This window comes from Mugil cephalus, chromosome 2 (assembly GCF_022458985.1).
Source record: "Mugil cephalus isolate CIBA_MC_2020 chromosome 2, CIBA_Mcephalus_1.1, whole genome shotgun sequence".
NCBI lineage: Eukaryota > Metazoa > Chordata > Actinopteri > Mugiliformes > Mugilidae > Mugil > Mugil cephalus.
In genome coordinates this window covers 31,566,284-31,588,161 of record NC_061771.1, presented here as the reverse complement: position 1 = coordinate 31,588,161, position 21,878 = coordinate 31,566,284, and the positions used below count along the sequence as shown (strand labels likewise).

At 40.8% G+C, this 21,878-nt stretch overlaps 1 protein-coding gene across 2 annotated transcripts; it reads right to left on the bottom strand.

Annotated features, from left to right (window-relative positions):
• Nucleotides 1-1,608: 1,608 nt before the first annotated feature.
• On the bottom strand, nt 1,609-21,028 carry LOC125001155 (NACHT, LRR and PYD domains-containing protein 12-like). 2 transcript variants are annotated; one of them, XM_047577044.1, is made up of 13 exons: nt 20,977-21,028; nt 20,365-20,481; nt 19,124-19,243; nt 18,735-18,848; nt 17,744-17,874; nt 15,594-17,391; nt 12,268-12,441; nt 11,896-12,084; nt 9,132-9,305; nt 7,600-7,773; nt 5,642-5,815; nt 3,005-3,178; nt 1,609-2,404 (listed from the first exon to the last, which is right to left on the bottom strand). In XM_047577044.1, exons 2-13 carry the CDS (start codon nt 20,475-20,477, stop codon nt 2,224-2,226), a joined length of 3,516 nt encoding a protein of 1,171 aa, XP_047433000.1. In that variant the 5' UTR covers nt 20,478-20,481; nt 20,977-21,028; the 3' UTR covers nt 1,609-2,223. The 2 variants fall into 2 exon arrangements, with proteins under 2 accessions (XP_047433000.1, XP_047433008.1); XM_047577052.1 differs by lacking the exons at nt 1,609-2,404; nt 3,005-3,178; nt 5,642-5,815 and adding an exon at nt 5,914-7,264.
• Between the last annotated feature and the right edge of the window lie 850 nt (nt 21,029-21,878).

Here is a 21,878-nt window from a genome sequence, read left to right as displayed (position 1 = left end):
CTCATGCCTGGGGGTCAGGGGTTGCTGTGGCAATCCAAGGTGGTTGTCAATGATGACAGAAGTGCGCAGAGCCGGGACACAGAGAGACGTGGAGAAATAGACTGATTTTCCTGCTTTTCGCTGGTCTCACATTTAGACTTACTGTGACAAAACGGTAGCCCCTATCGGAAAAACAAGCAGACCGTGGGCATCGTAAGACCGTCTTGAAGACTTTGATATGTTTTCTGTCCTTCTAGAGTAAATATTTTGGACACACATGCATGTTAAAAAGCGGTCCCTTCTCCTTATATCAGAAAATCTTTGCATTGGAGTGAATGGCGAGCAGACAGATACTTTACCGCGAACAGAGGCTCACAGTTAAAATTCTATACGTCTCACTGCTGTGCCAAGAACATTGAGACAGCACAAGTTTGTCTACAACTGTGGAAAAAATCTTGTGTCTAGTGCGTAAATTGTGGCTGGGATGAGCGTAGAAAGAGAAAAATTTCAAGCCATTTCACACGTGTGCCTTCACTCTAAGGAGCTTGCACATTCTAAAACGAGTTTCGATAGAATTTTCATGGTTGTGTCTACATTTTAAAGTTGAAGTCTCTAGGTGAAAGTATGCCTGAGCGGTAGATCTTTGATAAACTGTCTTTTCTGTGCGTTTTTTTTTTTTTTTTCAGTCGTCCCATTCATTTTCAGTGGGAGATTTGTCTCCATTTTTCTCAACTTACGTCACAAAAAACTCAGATTTCGAAAAGTAAAGTAATAGCAAATCGATCATGATCGAACTGCACGTTTTGATATATAACTTTAAGGGAGTTAAGACTTAAGGGGCTAAAACGGGGAGGAAACAGAAAAATTATAATAATAAGAAGAAGAAGAAACACGTGGTATAACAATAGGGCCTCTGGCGTTGCCCCGTAGCCCTAATTACACGTATATTACAGTGAGTTGGAAAGTCTGTGTTCATTTATAAATAAAGTGGACAGAAACACAGACGTATTCAGAGGCCGGTTGTTGCTGTCTGATGCGGAAAGTTATATACATGGCAGCCAACAGGTATTTACATATTCTTTCTAATATATCATGAGTCCTTCTTGGTATGGCATTATTAATTTATCTGATTAGTTTTGTTGGCTTCAAGAGGCTTTTGACTTCTTCTGAATTAGAGTGACTTACTTTATTTTAATTAATTTTTATTAAGAACAGGATTTAAAAGACATATGGACATAATTTTGTACAGTATTCATTGTCTGATCACTATCTGATACTGAGGAAGCAAAGAAGAACCTGGCAGGAACTGAATAGGAAACATGATTTATCTGAACATGTTGTTGTTCAGTTCAGTTGTACTTTTATATTTTCTGGGGAAGATATTGTTGTATATTGATGTGCTGAAGAAAGACCAGAAAGACCAGACAATGCTGACCAGTCTTATCTTGCATTTAAAAAGGCTTATTACAAGAAAGATCAGTGTCAAAAACTCAGTCTAATCTGAGGGAGCTTCTGGCCAATCGTTGAATCCCCTCTCTCGTTCAGCTCCCACAGTCACCTTATATAGGATGGTCATCCCCAAGAACCCCCATACACAAACAAAACTTAAAACCTTACGTCTGGTTAGTTTTACGAGCTGGCATCTGGTAAATTACCTTTTGACCTTTAAACTTTATACACACTTCACAAAGCCCCAAACACAGGAAAGGGACAGAAGAGAAAAACAAGAAGATAATATACTTCAATATACAGACATTTTAGCTAAAGTGTAAATAAAGTTCAGTGACTTTAGACAAGTGTGTAACCTGCAGCAGGTCATGTGTTCAAGTGTGTGACTCTTTTCTTGCATGACTCGATGAACTGAACTCAGAGCCACCAACAGCAGTTACTGATGAATTAAAACATGTTTTTGTTTGTTTTTTTGTTTTGTTTTCTTGTTTATGAATAAAGACATATTTTATTTACTGAGATTGCAAAGACAGTAACATAGTCATCTGAATACCCTTAGAAGCTTTTTATTTATAGTGTAGCTGGTTGTGAAACAGCTTTAAAGCTGCAGAGCTGCTGATCAATATGATGTATGTAAAGATGGTTACCACCTTCTCTCTACTTGATGTATCATCATGTAGTTCAGTTAAAAAATATCCAAGAATGTTTTAGTGCCTCGTGACAGCATCAAACTTCGACCACCACATTCACATCATATTAATCTGAGAAGAACAAAATAACGAATGGTGTATTTTCTCAGAGATTCAGAGTCTCCAGTCTAGAGAGTGAACTCTTCTGAATATAGTGCAGTTGCTTCACACTTGAATCTCGCAGCTTGTTGTAACTCATGTCCAGATGTTTTAGATGGGAGGGGTTGGACTTCAGAGCTGAGACCAGAGAATCACAGCTGATCTCTGACAAACTGCAGTCAATTAATCTGAATAAAGAATTAGAGATGTAGATAAACCATGAATAGTCAGATGTGTTCAGGTGTTAAATGCAGCTCAACATTACTGTGTCAGCTTCATTGACTTCAACAATTAACAATGGACATTTTCTACGGTTTCTGCGACAAACTTTTTCTAGTGTTTCTTCAACATGTTTTCAGAGTGTCTCTGTTCTCCTGCTGCATCAGTTTGTTTTTCAGGTCTGAATCCTTGTAAATGCTGGTCTGAAAACTGCTGAGAAAATGTGATCAAATCAGTTTGGAGAGCTTGAACCTCTAATTTAAAGAATGGCATCTTATTTTCCAAAATGAAGAGGATGTCCTTGTCTCCTGCTAAAAATCACATGATCCAAAAGCCCTAACTGTGTAATTAAGTTTTGAAATATATTGTTGACCTACTGAAAATAGAAGTTTCAAGGTTTCAGAACTTTTTACACACATTCACAATAGTTTTCAGATCAGAGATTAAAACTTGGGAACAAACTAATACACCAGGGTAGAAAAGAATCTGAAACTCTAGAAATGTCTGGAAACACTGTAAAAGAAGGAAAACTCGGATCAACAATAGTAACAGACAGTCAGTGAACTGACCTCAGAGTCTCCAGTATACAGAGTGGACTCTCCAGAAAACCACACAGCTGCTTCACTCCTGAATCCTTCAGGTCATTAAGACTCAGGTCCAGATGTTTTAGATGGGAGGGGTTGGACTTCAGAGCTGAGACCAGAGAATCACAGCTGATCTCTGAAAAACTGCAACACTCCAACCTGTATAAAGAATAACATTTATTACAGACATAAGATTAAGACTTAAGAAGACTTAACACTGAGTTCAAGCGTCCTGGAGACACTCCCCCTCCATGCTGCCACCACACAACTGTGTGACTTTCAACTGAGAGATAAGATTAGCCCTACTACTGACTACTAAAAGCAATCTCTGAATATCTAGCTCTCTGGCACTCATTAGCCTCCTCAACACTGTTTTCCCATGGGACAGTAAGCTCGATAAAATACACTGCCTTCTCTACTTCCAACCACAACAGCAGGACCAGTCTCACCTGGGTGCTTAATATCTGCGCTGGGATAATCAGTTACCTGGTTAAGTTGGCCCTCATCTCCCAGGCTCAGCCTACCCTTAGCTGTCCTACGTTATATCTGATCCTCACCGGACTGCCCCTCATGTACAAACATAATATGCCTATTCTACTTTCTAGCAGATAAGCAATTTAATTCTACCTGTTTTCCTCAATTATAGCTGCAAAGCATTTCAGCACCTGGTTGTGATGCCAGGTATATCGCCCTTGGGAGAGACTATCCCTGCAACCTGTCAGAATTTGATTAAGTGTACATACACAAGAACACAGTACGCAAACAGCTCTTATCATAATTCAAATCCTGGTGGCCACTGCTCCACACCTAACTACTGGATCTTCCAACTGAGTGAGAGTCAACTCCAGTCTAGCCTTAGCACATTTAAACTCCTCTGTTAGACTAGTTACTGGGAGTTCCAGTATGCTTTTCCAATGCCAGGCTGCACTACTTAAGCAGTGTAGGACACCAAGCCATCTCCTGATAGATGAATTAATCATCCTCTCAAGTTTCTCCACCCTTGAAAGAGGAATCTCATACACTGTCAGTGGCCACATTAGCCAGGGCAATAAACCAAACTCCAAAAACCATAACCTTAAGGTTCCTGGGACCCCTGACTGGTCTATACTTGAAATGTCTTGAAAACTTTCCTGCCTCGATCATTTGAACTGCAATTTATCACTAAGACTTGCATCATACAACCTTCCTGACCTTTTAACTGACTTCTCCACCTCTTTATTTATAACAAACCTATTATCTAGTACATTTCCTTTAACTGAAATATTCCTAGATTTACTCAACTTCACTTTCATTTTAGCCCACTGTAGGTTGCTGTTTAGCTTATCCAGCAGTCTGCTCGTAGATGGAGCAGTTGACGTTGCAGTCATCATGTCATCCATGTAGGCCCTAACTGGGGAGAGGTGATGCCCTCCCTACAGCTTTTCTCCACCTGCCACCCATTTCGAGGCCCTAATGATCACCTCCATTGCCATTGTAAAAGCTAGTGGAGAGATCGTACACCCTGCCATGATGCCTACCTCCAGTTACTGCCATGCTGTAGTGTACTCTGCTGTGGTAAAGCAGAGCCGTATATCTGCAAAATAGCCTTTGACTAGGCCTTTGACACTATCAGCTATGAATGCGGGGTGCCTGTATTCCCTCTACCAACCACTTTTTTCTTCCATTGATGGATTCTGAGGCCCTTAACTGTTGTTGTGCCAGCCACATGCACAAATCAGCTGCTTCTTCCCATCTCCATCTAAACTACTAGCTTCCACTAACAAGTTTTACCTACTCATTGTCAAGTCCAATCCAGTGTCAAAAACCATATTAGCTAGTAGTAAGTAATTTTCTGTCCCTGCTCTTGCCGACTCTGTAGGTATTTGTTCAGATTTGTAGCTACATAGGATGTAGTCAATGGCTTAGCAAAGTCTTACTGCTACAGTGAGGTGCTAAGCAGCTATAGCCCCGGCAGGGAATGTTCCCTTCTGTCAGGTGTCTTTCCATGCTGTTACTAAGTTTTTCTAGTCGTCAGCTGCACTGTTCACAGCAGTCACTAGCCTAGGCTTTAGCATTCATTATACACAGCATAAGATGTTACAATTCCCTAGTGACAAGATTTGAGGCAAGACACATTGAGAAGCCCAGTCCAACTGAAAACAAACTATAAATCATGAATAGTCAGATATGTTCAGGGGGCCTGAAAACTGATGAGATTATATTATATTATATTTCAGGTTTCAGGGTTTCAAAATAAACTCTCACACTATTAAAATAGAAGTTTGAAAGTTTCAGACCTTTTTACACTCGCTCACAGCAGTATTCAGATCAGAGTTTAAAACCTGGAAACAAACTAATACACCAGGAGAACAGTGACAAATTTGAAACTTTGAAAATGTGTTCAAGAAACACTGTAAGAAGAAGGAAAACTCACTTCTAAAAACAGACTTCTAAAAAACTTCGCAAGATTTCACTGAATTTCAAACTTTCCAAGTATTTTTTCATAGTTTCAGATAATGGCATGATCTTAATCCCAGAGATATTTACAGCTTTAGGGATGAAAGCTCTGGATGAATATATATGTTGTTGGTCATTAAACATATCGGATCTATAATAATAATAACATACAGTTAGGGAACTGACCTCAGAGACTCCAGTCTACAGAGTGGACTTTCCAGAAAATCACATAGCCGCTTCACTCCTGAATCCTGCAGTCTGTTGTGACTCAGGTCCAGATGTTTCAGATGGGAGGGATTGGACTTCAGAGCTGAGACCAGAGAATCACAGCTGATCTCTGTCAACCTGCAGTCCATCAACCTGAGTAAAGAATAAAAGATGAAATGATTGATGATCAGTCAGATGTTTTCAGGTTTTAAATGTAGAGCTCAAAATGACTCTGTCAGCTTCACTGACTTTTAACATGTTTTCAGGGTATCTTTGTTTTCCAGGTCTGAATCCTCGTAAATGTTGTCCTGAAAAGTGCTGAGAAAATGTCAATCAAAACAGTCTGGAGAGCTTGAATCTTCCTCTTCTAAACAGTGACATTTTATTATGAAAAAGATACACTGTGTGTTTCTCCTCCTTGAACTGTCATCTCACCATGGTGGAGAAGTTTGAGCGCCCTAATGACACTAGGGGCTATGCTGTCTGGGGAATTTTGCCCCTGGTAGGGTCTTCCAAGGCAGATAGCTCCTAGGTGAAGGGTCAGACAAAGAACGGTTCAGAAGATCCTGAATGACTAGTATAAACGTGAGAACAGAGGGCTACCGGGGCCCACCCAGGAGCCAGGCCTGGGGCTCGTGCACTACTGATCAGTTCCAAAGAGGTTCTGGCAAGCCACCTGGCACCTCAGGGTTGTCAGGCGGCAACTCGCCCACAACTTTTTCAGTGGGGACGGGGAGCGGCTGACGTTACCTGCTGCTGTTGCCCGGCGATGTAAGGAATAGTTTGAGGAGCTAATACACCAATAGAACAGTCACAAACTTGAAACTATGAAAATGTGTTGAAGAAACACTGTAAGAAGGAGGGTGGATGAAAGGGTTGCATCCCTGTGCCTTTGGGTAGGGGAATGGGTCCTGATGCTGTTGTGCCAAACAGCAGTTCAGAGTACCCACCCGTTTTGGAGGCCCTAGGTAAGATGATGGATTGCGCCCCGACTGGGGACTCCATTGCCCTTCTAGGGGACTTCAACACTCACATGGGCAATGTCAGAGTGACCTGGAGGGGCGTGATTTGGAGGAACGGCCTGCCTGATCTGAACTACTTAATCTCACCAATATGATTTCCTCAGAGGAAATAGAGCCAGAAGGCCTGGGGTTGGGCCTTCCAGTCTCTGGGGCAGAAGTTGTTGAGGTGGTGAAACAGAACCTTGGTGGCAGAGCTCCATGAGAGAATAAGATCCACTCTGGGTATCTATCTGGGTGGTCTCCAGCTTTAAGAAAGTGTGTTCCAACTATAGGGGGATCACACTCCTCACTCTATGCAAATCGAGGAGGGACAATGTGGTTTTCATTCCGGCATGGAACCATGGGCCAGCTCTTAACCCCGCTGGAGGGCAAATGAGAGTTTGCCCAACCTGTTCACATGGGTTTTGTGGATTTGGAGAAGGCCTACTATTGTGTCCCCAGGGACATCCTGTGGTGGGTGCACCGGTTGTATGGGGTGGACGGCCAAAGGAGCACGAGTTTGGTCCGTGTAGCCGGTTGTAAGTCAGACTCGTTCCCAGTGAGGGTTGAACTCCTCCAGGGCGGCCCTTTGTCACCGGTTCTGTTCATAACAATGGCAGTATTCAGATCTCAATTTAAAATCTGGAAACAAACTAATACACCATGAGAACAGTGATGAACTTGAAACTCTGATAATGTGTTGAAGAAACACTGCAGGAAGCAGAAGGAAAACTCTGACACAGAATGATATTTAAGCTGGAATAGGCTCCAGCCCCCCACAAACCTCCAGAGGAAGAGTGGCTACAGAAGATGAGATGAGACTGAGAAAATAATATTTACACAGAACTGAAAGTTTAACAGACTTTAAAACATTATGCAAACTTTCAAAATGAGTTCATCAGATCTGCAAGAGTAACAGACAGTCAGTGAACTGACCTCAGAGACTCCAGTCTAGAGAGTGGATTCTCCAGAAAACCACACAGCTGAGTCTTTCCTAAATCCTGCAGGATGTTGTTACTCAGGTCTAGGTGTTTCAGGTGGGAGGGGTTGGACTTCAGAGCTGAGACCAGAGAATCACAGCTGATCTCTGACAAACTGCAGCCAGTCAGTCTGAATAAAGAATAAAAGATGGTGATACATTACAAATAGCCAGATGTGTTCAGATTTTAAATGTGCAACATAACATTGCTTTCAGCTGCACTGAAACAGTGGACATTTTCTACAGATTCTGCTACAAACACTGGTCGTGAACAAAAAAGACATTCGTGGAATCAATATCATGACAAGATACATAATATAACAACATATATAGTGTGAAGCTAAACAGGTCTGAAGCACAAGTCCAGGCCAGGGAAACTCACAAGAAGATTTTAGGGTGTGTGCTTGGGGTTGTTCGAGATAAGGACACATAACATTGCAGTAGTGGTAAACAATTGCATGAATAGTAAATAGAGAAGAAGTTATTTAAAAAATGAGTACAGGTACTCAGAGCATCGTCCCCCCTGCAGCCTTGGCCTACAGCAGCATAACGCTGGGATGGTTTAGTCCAGCTCTAACAATAAGCTTTGTCAAAAAGGAAAGTCTTAAGCCTGACCTTAAACGGAGAGACAGTGTCTGCCTCCTGAACCCAAACTGGGAGCTGGTTCCATAGGAGAGGAGCCTGGTAGCTGAAGACTCTACCTCCCATTCTACTTTTAGAAACTCTAGGAACTGCACGTTGTCCTGAACTTTGAGATCTGAGAAAGCGCCTTGTAAACAATATGATTTTAGATTCAATTCTAAATTTTAAAGGGAGATAGTGAATAGAAGTTAATACTGTAGTAATATGATTTTTCTTGCTAATTCCTGTCAGTGCTCTTGCTGCAGCATTTTGAATCAATTGGAGGCTTCTTAAAGAGCTATTTGTAGTCAGACAGTTATGAGTTAACAGTAATAATCCAGCCTGGAAGACACAAATGCATGAACTTGTTGTTCAGCGTCACTCTGAAACTTGATGTTCCTAATTTTAATGATATTATGCAGGTGAAAGAAGTCTTGATTTATGTGAGAATTAAAGGACATATTCTTGTCAAATATAACACCAAGGGCTTTCACAGTAGTACTGGAGGCCAAGGTAACGCCATCAAAAGAAACTAAGTGATAATAGTGATAAAAGTGATGATGAATCTCTGAGATATTTAGGGTTGATTAGTTTAATCTGGTTTCATGGCTAAATATAACTGAATCTTAGTTGCATAGTGATGGAGGATTGCGTAATATTTCCTAATAAAATTGTCTAAATGAATCTTTCAGGATGTGAAGAGTATTGGTCCAAGCACAGAACCATGATGACTCGCATTTGCATGAGTAGAAGATTCAGACAAACTAGAATTTGTCCGACTCTGTTCATACCAGTATAATCACACTTGCAAAATGGATGTTTCAAGGTTGGTCATCAGCTCTACAATAGAAACAGATAGTGAACTGACCTTAGAGTCTCCAGTCTACAGAGTGGACTCTCCAGAAAACCACACAGCTGATTCACTACTGAAACATGAAGTTTGTTGTTACTCGGGTCCAGATGTTTGAGATGGGAGGGGTTGGACTTCAGAGCTGAGACCAGAGAATCACAGCTGATCTCTGATAAACTGCAGTCAGTCAGTCTGAATAAAGAATAAAAGATATAGATAAATTGTGAATAGTCAGATGTGTTCAGGTTTTAAATGTGCAGCTCAACATTACTGTATCAGCTTCACTGACCTTAACAACAAACAGTGGACATTTTCTACAGATTCTGCTACAAACACTCGTCTTGAACAAAAGGACATTTGTTCTGTTCAACTGAATTCAATATTTTTTCATATAGCATTAGTAATAATACAAATTTTTTCAAGACTCTTTGCAAAATCTGGCCTGAAACACCCAGAGCAGCCAGCAAGAAAGTGACAGTAGCAGGAAAAACTCCCTTTTAAGAGGAAGAAACTTTGAGTATAACCCAGCTCATATGGAGGAACCCATTTACCGAAGGCCAGTCGGGTAGAAACAGAGAAGAGAGAAAAGAAGAGCAGGACAAACAAGATAATCATACATCTGTCATAAATACATGCATCTGACTAAAGAAAAAGGCAGAATTTGAAACAGATACAAGATATAGCTGATGATATTAAGCGATCAGCATCATGATATTAACTGACATGAATGTTTAAAAAGCTTAAAATCAATTCAAAATTGTTTGCAAGAGTGAAAAGTTCAGAAAGCTCGCAGAATGCAGTGAAAGAGAAAAATCAAATGTCTGTTAATGTTATTTTGTGTTTGAGTCATCTTTCTCCATGGCTGTATAACTCTAGTGTTTCTTCAACATGTTTTCAAAGTGTCTCTGTTCTGTTCCTTGTTAATAAAAGTGTTTATTTCTCATTCTAGTTTTTCCCTCTATGTGTGGTGGCGTTTTTGGTTAATTTATTCCATGGGATATTCCTGTGTCTGATTCATGTGGCATTCATAAGACCTCAGGGTGTAACACGTAGAAAATGCAAAATTCTGATATAAAATAATATGTACAGGAACGTGAATATTTTACAGACTTTTTAAAACATCATGCAATCTTTCAAGAAGTCTAAAGAAACACTAGTTTCAAATTTTCAAACCTTTTTCACAGTTTCAGATTATGACACGATATTGATTCCATAGATATTTACAGCTTTATGGATGAACATTCTGGATGAACATAAATGAGGTTCAGTTGGTCATTAAACATATCAGATCTACAATAGTAACAGACAGTTAGTGAACTGACCTCAGAGTCTCCAGTCTACAGAGTGGACTCTCCAGAAAACCACACAGCTGCTTCACTACTGAATCCTTCAGGATGTTGTTACTCAGGTCCAAATGTTTGCGATGAGAGGGGTTGGACTTCAGAGCTGAGACCAGGGAGTAACAGCTGATCTTTGACAAATTGCAGCACTCCAATCTAAAAAAGAGTGAAACGTGTTGATAAATCATGTCTAGTCAAATGTGTTCATGTTTTATAGGCATAGCTCAACATCAGTGTGTCAGCTTCATTGACTTTCAATGCAATAATGTCAATAACAATACAAATTGTCTTAACACTGTCTTAAGCAGCAAGAAACCTTGAGAGAGGAGAGGGAGAGGTGGAGTAGAAGGAACCAAATAAATACTCTGTCTGTTTGGACAGTGACACAAGATTTCAATTCTATGTGCTACCATATTAGATTATAAATTGAACAATTAAGATACAGCTGAAGTGCAGACTCTCAGGTTTAATACAAGGGGATGAGCAAAAATATCTTATGAAATTTTTAGGAATAACAGCCATTTTTATACCATCTCCATTGCAGAGGCTTAAAGTTACTGGACAAATGAACATTTCCATAAACTTAATGTTAATTTTTAATTAATACTCCGTTAAGAATCATTTGCAGGGAATGACTGCCTGAAGTCTGGAACCCTTGAATCTCCATACGCTGGGTTTCCTCCTTTGTGATGCTTGCCAGGCTTTTACTGCAGCTGTCTTTACTTGTTGCTTGTTTATTAGTCTTCCTTCCCTAAGTTTTGCCTTAAATAAGAAAAATGCAGCTCGATCGACGCTCCTAATTTTGACGATATTACGGAGATGAAAGAAAGCAGTCCTGGTCACCTGCTTTATGTAAGGATTAAAAGACATATCTTAGTCAAATATAACACCACGTTTTTTCACAGTAGTACTAGAGGCTAAGGAAATGCCATCCAAAGGTGATTAAGATAATGAATCTCTGCAATGTTTAGGGCCAAATACAATGACTTCTATTTGGTCTGAGATTGAAAGTAGAAAATTATAGGGCATCCAAGCCTTATGTCTTTAAGCCGTGCTTGGAGTTTAACCAGTTGCTTTGATCTGGTTTCATGGATAAATGTAACTGGGTGAGGATCCTGAGAAACTCCAAAATCTATTTTTGTAATCTAGCACTATCATTGTTGACAAACTAAAATCTGTCTGACAGATAGTATTCAAAGCGGTCTATGTGGTTCCTTTTATTTTGATCGCACTTTCAAGTTCACCTATCTGCCGGCACAACATTTTATAGAAACAGTCATATGCTCTGGTAGTCTCAAAAGTTTGCCACTTTCCTCAACATTGTATTTTGGACTTTTTTCTCATGTGTGATTGAAGTGCATGTTGGAAAAAACTCTACCTCCTTGCATTTTATTTTCTCACGGGTGGCCCTAATACTTCTCCATAATAGACAGTGAATTGACCTCAGAGTCTCCAGTCTACAGAGTGGACTCTCCAGAAGATCACTCAGCTGCTTCACTCCTGAATCCTGCAGCTTGTTCCTACTCACATCCAGATATTTCAGATGGGAGGAGTTGGACTTCAGGGCTGAGACCAGAGAATCAAAGCTGATCTTTGATTCTGTGGAGCAGCCAAATCTGCAGCCATTCAATCTTAATAAAGAATAAAAGATGTAGATGAAATTCTTGCTACAATGAGTAGACCGACTTTGTACTTTTTCTCACACACTTGAAAATACTTAACATTTATCAACCAAAGAACTTTTGTCACATCACTCATTGATTTAAACTGGATAAAGAAAGAAAATCTACAACAGCTACAGGCAGTGAACTGACCTCAGAGTCTCCAGTCTACAATGTGGACTCTCCAGTCCAGCAGACAGCAGTTTCACTCCTGAATCCTGCAGATTATTCATACTCAGGTCCAGCTCTGTCAGATAGGAAGGCTTGGACTTCAAAGCTGAGGCAACAATTTCACAGTGATTCTCTGAGAATCCACATCCAGAAAGTCTGTGTTTAGAAAACATATAAAATTTGTATTAAAATCTATCACTTTATGTCATAATAACTGCAGACTATTAACAACAATCTTTGTTCTACTTTCATCTTGCAGATGCAGGGGGGAACACAAAGTTACATTTATGCTCTCCACAGTCTGTCAGAATATTTAGTGAGAGTTAAACTCAGTTACATATGTAAAGATGATCTCTCTTTGCTCCTTATGACTGCCTCATACAACTGTTTATGTTCATACACAGGAAAAATCTCCTGAAATTAAACTAGTCACTAGACAATAAATATTTGTCACAGATCTAGGCTGAAGTTGGCTCTTTCTGGTGCAGATGGACTATGAACAGTCAGTTTTGGTGTACTTTTTTATTGGCTTGCTGTGTCTATAACATTAGTTAACATGGTATTTGTTCAAGTGTTCTGATGAGTCAGAGACGTTGCTCACATTACAACACTCCTGACTGAGTAAAGTTGATGTCATTACATTTTGCACTTGTTCAGTTGAAGCAGAAACAGTGGGAAGAATTTTTTAAAAATTGAATATGGGTGATTTTGTCACAGCTCAGTCATCGATATCCCTCTCAATAGTTTTCCATTGATCCCACCTCTGCTCCAGCTACTCCAACCTCATTAGTCAACTCAGCGCACCTGTGCACACAGCTGTTTCTCATCCTCTAATCAGGAGTGGTGGAAACTGTCTGACAGATAGCACTCTGGACAATAATAATAATCACACAAAACTGAAAGATTGCTTTAATTGCTTCATGGCATATTTCAACAAGGTGTTAGAAATATTCCTCAGAGATTTTTGTCCATATTGACATGATAGCATTATGCAGTGCTGCAGATTTGTCGGCTGCACATCTATGATGAGAATCTCCCATCCCAAAGGTGCTCTATTGGATTGAGATCTGGTGACTGTAGAGGCCATTGGAGTACAGTGAACTCACTGTCATGTTCTGGAAACCAGTCAAGAAAATATCCCCCACACCATTACATGCTTTCATGTTGTTTACGCCAAATTGTGATGCTGCCGTCCGAATGTTGCAGCTAAAATCGAGACTCGTCAGACCAGGCAACGTTTTTCCAATCTTCTATTTTCCAATTTTGGCAAGCCTGTGTGTACTTGTAGTCTCAGTTTTTTAACTGACAGGAGTGGCATCCAATGTGGTCTTCTGCTGCTGTAACCCATTTTCTTCAAGGTTGGACTGTGTTCAGAGATAGTATTCTAGATTCCTTGAATTTGTATTGTCTCCAACCAGTCTGTCCATTCTCCCATGACCTCTCACATCAACGAGGCATTTTCATCCACACAACTGCTGCTCACTGGATATTTTCTCTTTTTGGACCATTCTCTGTAAACCCTAGAGATGGTTGTGCGTTAAAATCCCAGTAGATCAGCAGTTTCTGAAATACTCAGACCAGCCTTGGCACCAACAACCATATAACGTTCAACTTAAGTAAGTTGTCTTCATCACCTCTACATGCCTAAATGCACTGAATTGCAGCCACGTAACCGGCTGATTAGTTATTGGTGTTAACAAGCAATTGAACAGGTCTACCTAATAAAGTGGCAAGTGAGTGTATATCGTAATTACAACAGGAGACCAAGGACGATCTCAAAATGACATAATGGAGAAACATTCATCGCTTATAGTGTTTTCAAAGACAGAGTTTATCATGTGATTGGCTGGCTTCCCAAAATTAAGAATACACTTGGCACAAATGCTCATGAAGATGGTCATAACTGTACATCCATAACTAAATCGCATTCCTGTAACAACTTACAAATAGGAAAGTCCCCTTTCTATGACATCAAACACCTAGACAGTATCTCTTCTTACCCCTAAGGAACTTATGCCCAGTAAATAACCCTAACAGACACATTATCTTTGTGTGAAGGATAACACAGTAATAGGGACGAACTGCAAACCATTTTTGAATTAAAGATCAGCTATTAACGTGACTTAGACACACGTTTGTATATATTCTTCAGTACCACACTCACTTCTCTGCCAGATTGTTCTTTGCCATGCGAGACATTCAACCATTCATTTGCCTGTCTTCATGTTTCCGACTTTGCATGCATTTGACCTATATGCTCCATCTGCCAACTATCTAAGGCTTCTGTTCCCGTTCAACATTCCCACAAGACATTATGAAAATTTGGTGATGGCATTTGGCCTCACCAATACCATGGAAGTATTTCAGACCTGGTCAGCAACATTCTCAGGGACATGATGGATAAATATGTTTTTGTCTACCACGATGACATCCTCATTTACTTCAGGTCCCTTGAGGACCACACCCACCATGGCCAAATTGCCCTGCAGCGTATTGTGCAGAACTCATTCTTGGGGTATATTGTTTGCCTGAAAACATAAGCAGCTGCAACATTTTCTGGGCTTTGTCATTTTACAAATGCTTTATCCAGAACAACAGCTCCATTGCTGCTCCTCTTACCACCCAGATGTCCGCCAAGACTCTCTTTCAGTGGTTCAAGCCTGCAGTTCACAAGGGTGCACCTAATTTTTTCATGTCTCCAAGATGCTGGCTATGGCCCAGAGGAGAGATCTTGGGTTTGTGCTGCATACAACCTGGACCTCCATCTCATTCTAAACTTTCATCAACATCATCTGCCCTCACCTCACTGGAGGACATGGCCCTTCTTCTGCACCAGCCCTTTGGGAGGACTCCCTGAGGAGGAAGAGATCTCCTCGGAGAATGAGGGTCTATCAGCGAAACTGCCTGTCTCGCAGTCTAAGGACATTTAGGTGTCAGGTTCTATTCAAGTGTTGCTTGAAGGTATTTTATTTTTTTCCTAATTCAAGTTTCACTAAACAGACCTACTTTGAAGTGATTTTGGTATTAACTGTATTAATACACATGGTCTGGGAAAATACAAGTAAAACAAGAAAACCTTTTATGAATCACCAGGGAAGACTTCCGTGTAATGTAATTACAATAAAATTGATGCTCTCCAAACCTCCAGGCTAGTGATCTTTAGAAAATTATACAGACCTTGTCTTAATCTACTAAATGCATTTTAAACAACTTCAAAAAATAATACCACTGATGGACATTTTAATCTGAAGAATTTAAGATACTAATCTCCACTGATTTATTATGTCGAACATCACATCTGGACATACCGAGCCTTTCTGCAGTTCCTCACAGCTGGGATCAGTCTCCGTCTTCCCTCCTCTGATGTGTTGTACTTCTCCAGGTCCAACTCATCCAGAACCTCCTCTGACATCTGCAGCATGTAGGCCAGAGCTGAGCAGTGGATCACAGAGAGTTTCTTCTCTGATCTGTTCTCTGACTTCAGGAACTCTTGGATCTCCTGGTGAACTGAGTGGTCGTTCATCTCCATCAGACAGTGGAAGATGTTGATGCTTCTGTCAGGAGAGATTTTGCCAGTGTTCATCTCCTTCAGCTTGTTGATGGTTCTTTGGATCATTTCTGGACTGTTTTTCGTCTGACCCAGCAGACCTCCTAAGAGTCTCTGGTTGGACTCCTGAGAGAGGCCATGAAGGAAGCGAACAAACAGGTCAAGGTGACCACTTTTAATCTGCAGGGATTTCTTCATGGCTCCATACAGGAAGTCATCAAGAGATTTATTGGGATACTGGAGGTCTTTCCCAAGGAAGTCCATCAGTGCCTTTGTATTCCTGTTGGTGTAACAGTGGAACATGTAGACTGCAGCCAGAAACTCCTGAACACTCAGATGAACAAAGCAGTAGACTGATTTCTGGAAGATCACACTCTCTCTTCTGAAGATCTCTGTACAAACTCCTGAGTGCACTGAGGCCTCTGTCACATCCAGACCACAGCGCTCCAGGTCTTCTTGGTAGAACATGATGTTTACTTTCTCCAGTTCTTCAAATGCCAGCCTCCCCAGCTTCAGAAGAACTTCCCTGTCAGCCTCCATCAGCTCCTGTGGACTCGTCTCATGTCCCTTTTGATACTTGTTCTTCTTCCTCTTCGTCTGAACCATCACAAAGTGTGAGTACATGTCAGTCAGGGTCTTGGGCAGCTCTCCTCTCTGCTCTGTAGTCAACATGTGCTCCAGAACTGTAGCAGTGATCCAGCAGAAGGCTGGGATTGCACACAGGATGTGGAGGCTCCTGGAGGTCTTGATGTGGGAGATGATTCTGCTGGACAGCTCTTCATCACTGAACCTCCTCCTGAAGTACTCCTCCTTCTGGGCGTCAGTGAAGCCTCGTACTTCTGTTACCCTGTCGACACATATAGGAGGGATCTGACTGGCTACTGCAGGTCTGGAAGTGATCCAGACCAGAGCAGAGGGAAGCAGGTTCCCCTTGATGAGGTTTGTCAGCAGCACGCTGACTGATGCCTTCTGTGTGACATCAGACACAACCTCACTGTTGTTGAAGTCCAGTGGAAGTCTGCTTTCATCCAAGCCGTCAAAGATGAACAAAAGTTTACAGACAGCCAGCTGCTCTGCTGTGACCTTCTGTAACGTTGGATGGAAAACATGGAGCAGCCTGAGAAGACTGTACTGCTCATCTTTGATCAAGTTCAGCTCCCTGAACGAAAGCACAATCACCACACTGACATCTTGGTTTTCCAAACCCTCTGCCCAGTCCAGAGTGAACTTCTGCACTGAGAAGGTTTTTCCAACGCCAGCGACACCATTAGTCAGAACCAGTCTGATGTGTTTCTGTTGGTCAGGTAAGGCTTTAAAGATGTTGTGGCACTTGATTGGAATGTCATGGAGGGCCTTCATTTTGGAAGCTGTCTCAAGCTGCTTCACCTCATGTTGGGTATTAACCTCTTCACTCTGTCCCTCTGTGATGTAGAGCTCAGTGTAGATCCTGTTGAGGAGGGTTCCTCTTCCTTTTACATCAGTTCCTTCAGTCACATGTTCACATCTGATCCTCAGACCAATCTTATGTTCATCTAAAACATCCCGCAGACTAACATCAGCTGGAAACAAGAACAAACATGAGAAGAAAAAAAATAAAGATTCAGTCATCGATGTTAGAAATCACAGAAAACTGACTTAAATGCCTTGCCAAGAGTTGTTTCTTCTCATAACGAAACAACTTTTGAGGGTTTGATCTGCAGCTTTTCACCTAATAGCTCAATGAGTTCCTTTCTCGCTGGAATATTTTAGACTCATACTACAATACGTTCATCTCTTCTTTTTTTTAACAGCACCAACCATGAAATTCAGCTATCCACTGATCCTCCATGATGTAGAACACAACAATGTGTTTGGATTAAATCAACCAGTTTCCAGAAAAGTGTCCATCACCAGACAGATGTACAGTCTTACTTGTTCTGGATCTTTGACCACACTGGGGAAAGGAGGAGTGTCCTGATGAAGATGACTGGTCCCAGTATGGGGTGATGTACTGTTTACAGAACCAGTGTCCACAGCTGCTGGAGACTGGATCCTTCCTTTCTCTGTCAAAACATTTCTTGATCATTAAAATAATTTGTTTTTGATTGATTTTTGATTGTTGGTGAGAAATATCTATGTTTTGTATAACTGCCCGGATGCTCTAAAAGAACTGCATTTGTTTTCATCTTGATCACACTATCAAGACTGTGTAATAAAATATCGTGATCAATTGACTTTAATTTTAACCAGTGTGGTTTCTGTTCTATGATGAACTCAAAAAATAGAATCCGGGTATAAAAGTTTTAAGTAAAGGCTTAGTTACAGCCAAAGAGGTGCAGTTCTAGTTAATAAAGTTTCAACTGGTTTAATACATAGCCGTTAATTAAATAATAAAAAAAAACTTTGCGCTTGAGTACTTCCTGGTTATAAAACCCAGACCAGGAACTTTTTTTTCTACATACAAAATTTTTTTATCAGGTCAGTTTTTATGAACTATTCATAATGGCTTAAGAAAGAGAGCCATAACATATAAACAGACGCCGGACCACAATTCAGGAGATTCAAACGATGCATGGTTTTATTTAAACTTGAAGAGAGCAGGGTAAAAGTTAAACCAAACTTAAAGAGCCAAAAGGGACCACAGGTAGCAGCCAAACAAAAAATAAATAAATAAAAAAGGGAGATGTTGGGGCCATAGGACCCTGACATCATTCTACTAAATTACTACCTACATAAAGAAAGAAACTAAATCTCAATAAAATGAACAAAAACTGAAAACTGCAACCTTGCATCAAACTAAAATAACAAAGTCTATGGGAAATGATGGTGTTGTCATGGACTTGCACCAGACAAAGAGAGTGAGGGTCAGTGCGCCATTGCACGATCACCAGGGAACATCAGTTTACAGTAGAAACAGTCTTACTTTGTGTCTGAGGGCCCAGGTTCTTCACTGAAGTCTGGAGGACGTTCTTTAGACCAGTCACTCTTCATAGACAGACAGCTGGATACTGTGGACTCTGCTCCGTGGTACTGACCTCTGCAGAAAGAAATATGTTTTAGTCTCATTGATTTCTGATAAATTCATTTATGTAGATGTAAATACACAGACTACAGCAGCTGTAGATAATGAGATGGTGTCATGTTTGTATGTTGTACAATCCTCACAACTTGCTCACAACTTTGATAGGTGACTGACAACTCAACTACTTTAGGAAATACATTAGAATAAAAATGAATCAACCATCAGGGACAGATCTAATCTATTGTGGTTCAAAATAAGTCCAATAAACATGTTAGTAGCAGTTCTCTTACTTTGCGTTTGAGGGTCCAGGTTCTTCACTGAAGTCTGGAGAACGTTCTTTAGACCAATCACTCTTCATAGACTCACAGCTGGATACTGGAGACTCTGCTCTCTGTCTGTGGTACTGACCTCTGTAGAAAGAAATTAGTTTTTAGTCTCATCAAACACTGATTAGCTCTGAGATAGAAGTAAGTTAAGTAGATTTAAATACACAAACTACAGCTGCAGCTACCCCACCACCCTCCTCCCTTTACACCAATGACTGCACCTCGTGGGACCCTTCTTTGAAACTCCTGAAGTTTGCAGATGACACCACCATCACCATGACCACCTCATCCAGAATGGCAAGAAGTCTGCATACAGGGGGGGGAGTGGAATGCCTGGTGCTCTGGAGCAGTCAGAACCACCTGGAGCTAAACCCACTCAAGACTGTGGAGATGACAGTGGACTTCAGAAAGAGCCCCCCCATCAACCCCTCCTCTGACAATCCTTAACTGGACCATCCCTACCATGGACTCTTTCAGGTTCCTAAGGTCAACAATCTCACAAGACTTGAAATGGACCTCCCACGCTGACTCTGTGAGAAAGACGGTCCAGCAGAGTTAGATCAGCTCAATAAGTTCAACCTGCCTTAGGAGCTGCTAATCATTTTCTACAAAGCAATAATTCAGTCTGTCCTGACCACATCCATCATGGTCTGGTTTGAATGTGCCACAAGACGCGACCGACTGCAGATAACAATCAGGTCTGCGGAGAAGATAATTGGTACTGACATTCCTTCTACCCAGGACCCAGGAGTGTTTATTAGTTGTAAATAAGTAATGTTCGAATCCATTGTATATATCTGCTTCTACATTTTTATTACTTTATTATTTAATCTAATTTATGTTGTACAGTTTTCCTGTTTTTCACGCTTTTTTTTATGTCTTGGTCACTTTGTACTAAATTCTGTACTGCTTCTGTACTGCTGTTTGACACATCCATTTGTTCACACACAGTAATGTGTACAGTTGGAGCATTGGGCTGCAGCCCCACCAGGGGGTGCATATTGGGGTGCACCTGATTGGGGTAACACAGCCACGGACAGGGCGGGAGGTGAACCTGTGTGCTACAGCCGAAGATGCCAGGGATTGAACCTGGGGCCTCATACATGGAAAGCATGCGCTCTACCACTGAGCTACATCCGTATTTGGCCAATACAGCTGATCATTCAAAATGAGTGAAATAAACAAGTCAGTAGCAGTTCTCTTACTTTGTGTCTGAGGGTCCAGGTTCTTCGCTGAAGTCTGGAATTATATCTTTAGAATTGTCGCTCTTCTTAGACAGACAGATGTCCTCCTCTTCTTCCATCTTCTGGACTTCCATCAGGCTGAGAGGTAAACCAGACGCATTCATTTACATGAACTTCAGTTCTTTGTTAATATCAGGAGGAATAAAATCTTACAATTTAAATATAAGAGCTCACATTCACAAAATATATGATTGAATCAAAATATCAAAGATTAAAATCTAAATTAAACCTGATCCTAATGTGCTCATTTGATAGAAGATACTTATCTGTGATCTCTAACATAAGGTGTATATAAATATATATCTGGAAGTGGAGGATTGGCTGGTAACATACTAGTTTGATCAGAGTAAATCTGACTGAAAGCAGGAAGTGAAGCACAGTTACTACACAGTTTAATAAAAGCAGCTGGAAATTAAAGTGATCAAGCACCAATTAATGTGAATGTGTGAATTAAACTATTGAGTTCTCCTCTTCAAGTCGAGTCAACTTCATTGTCAATTCTGACATGTGCAACACAATACAGGACTGACATTATCGTCCTTTCACACAAAGAAGAAGAATATTAACACTCACCTTGCTTCAGCTTTCAGTTTTCCTCCATCGACACATATTCACTGAACACGTTGTCCTCAGCTGCTCCTCCCCTCTCCATTTCCTGGATGTCACGTGTGTGTGTGTGTGTGTGTGTGTGTGTGTGTGTGTGTGTGTGTGTGTGTGTGTGTGTGTGTGTGTGTGTGTGTGTTTGCACACAAGGGCTGACTCACCAGGTAAATGATTGTCAGTGATACATTTCTTTTGTCGCTCTTGTGCTCTTTGTGTCTAAAAACAGAGTTTGCCATATCTCCTGGTTTTTACCTCATGCACACTTTCAAAACAGTTAGCAGAGACATACAGATATGGACAGGAAGAAGCATCTAAGAAGCTCCAGGACTACTTCAGTAAAACTGACCTGACTGTATTCGTTGATACTGTTTTATAGTTTATAAAATTATATGATTTATAAAAAAGCGGTACCGACATTTTACCATAAACAGTCATGCATTACAAGTGATGTAGGATTCCTGTTAAAGGGCTGCAATGGGGCGTTTCACTCTGGTTTACACAACAAACAGAAGTACAATGTAGACTTGAAAAGAGACGTGTCTAGTGGAGAATATCTTTAATAAGCTCCTATCAAAGTTTACCTAGCCATAAAACATTGTGCTTGTACACCAGCAGGCAGCAGTATCCTGCTTCAGTGAAAGATTCTGATGAGTGTTTAGCCACAGAGGTTCGTATTTAAACCGCAACTTCCCACCAGTCTCTTAGAACTGAAGAAGAGTAGAGAGGATTTACAAAGACAGGAGATCCTCACAGTAATTTTTTCAGTTGTTTCCTAGAGTCAGGTCAAGGTTTTTACTTGTACTGTCTGCATACAGAATTTAACCCTTTACATTAAGTTGTTCAGTCTCCAGACAGTTTTTGGGGTATTTGTG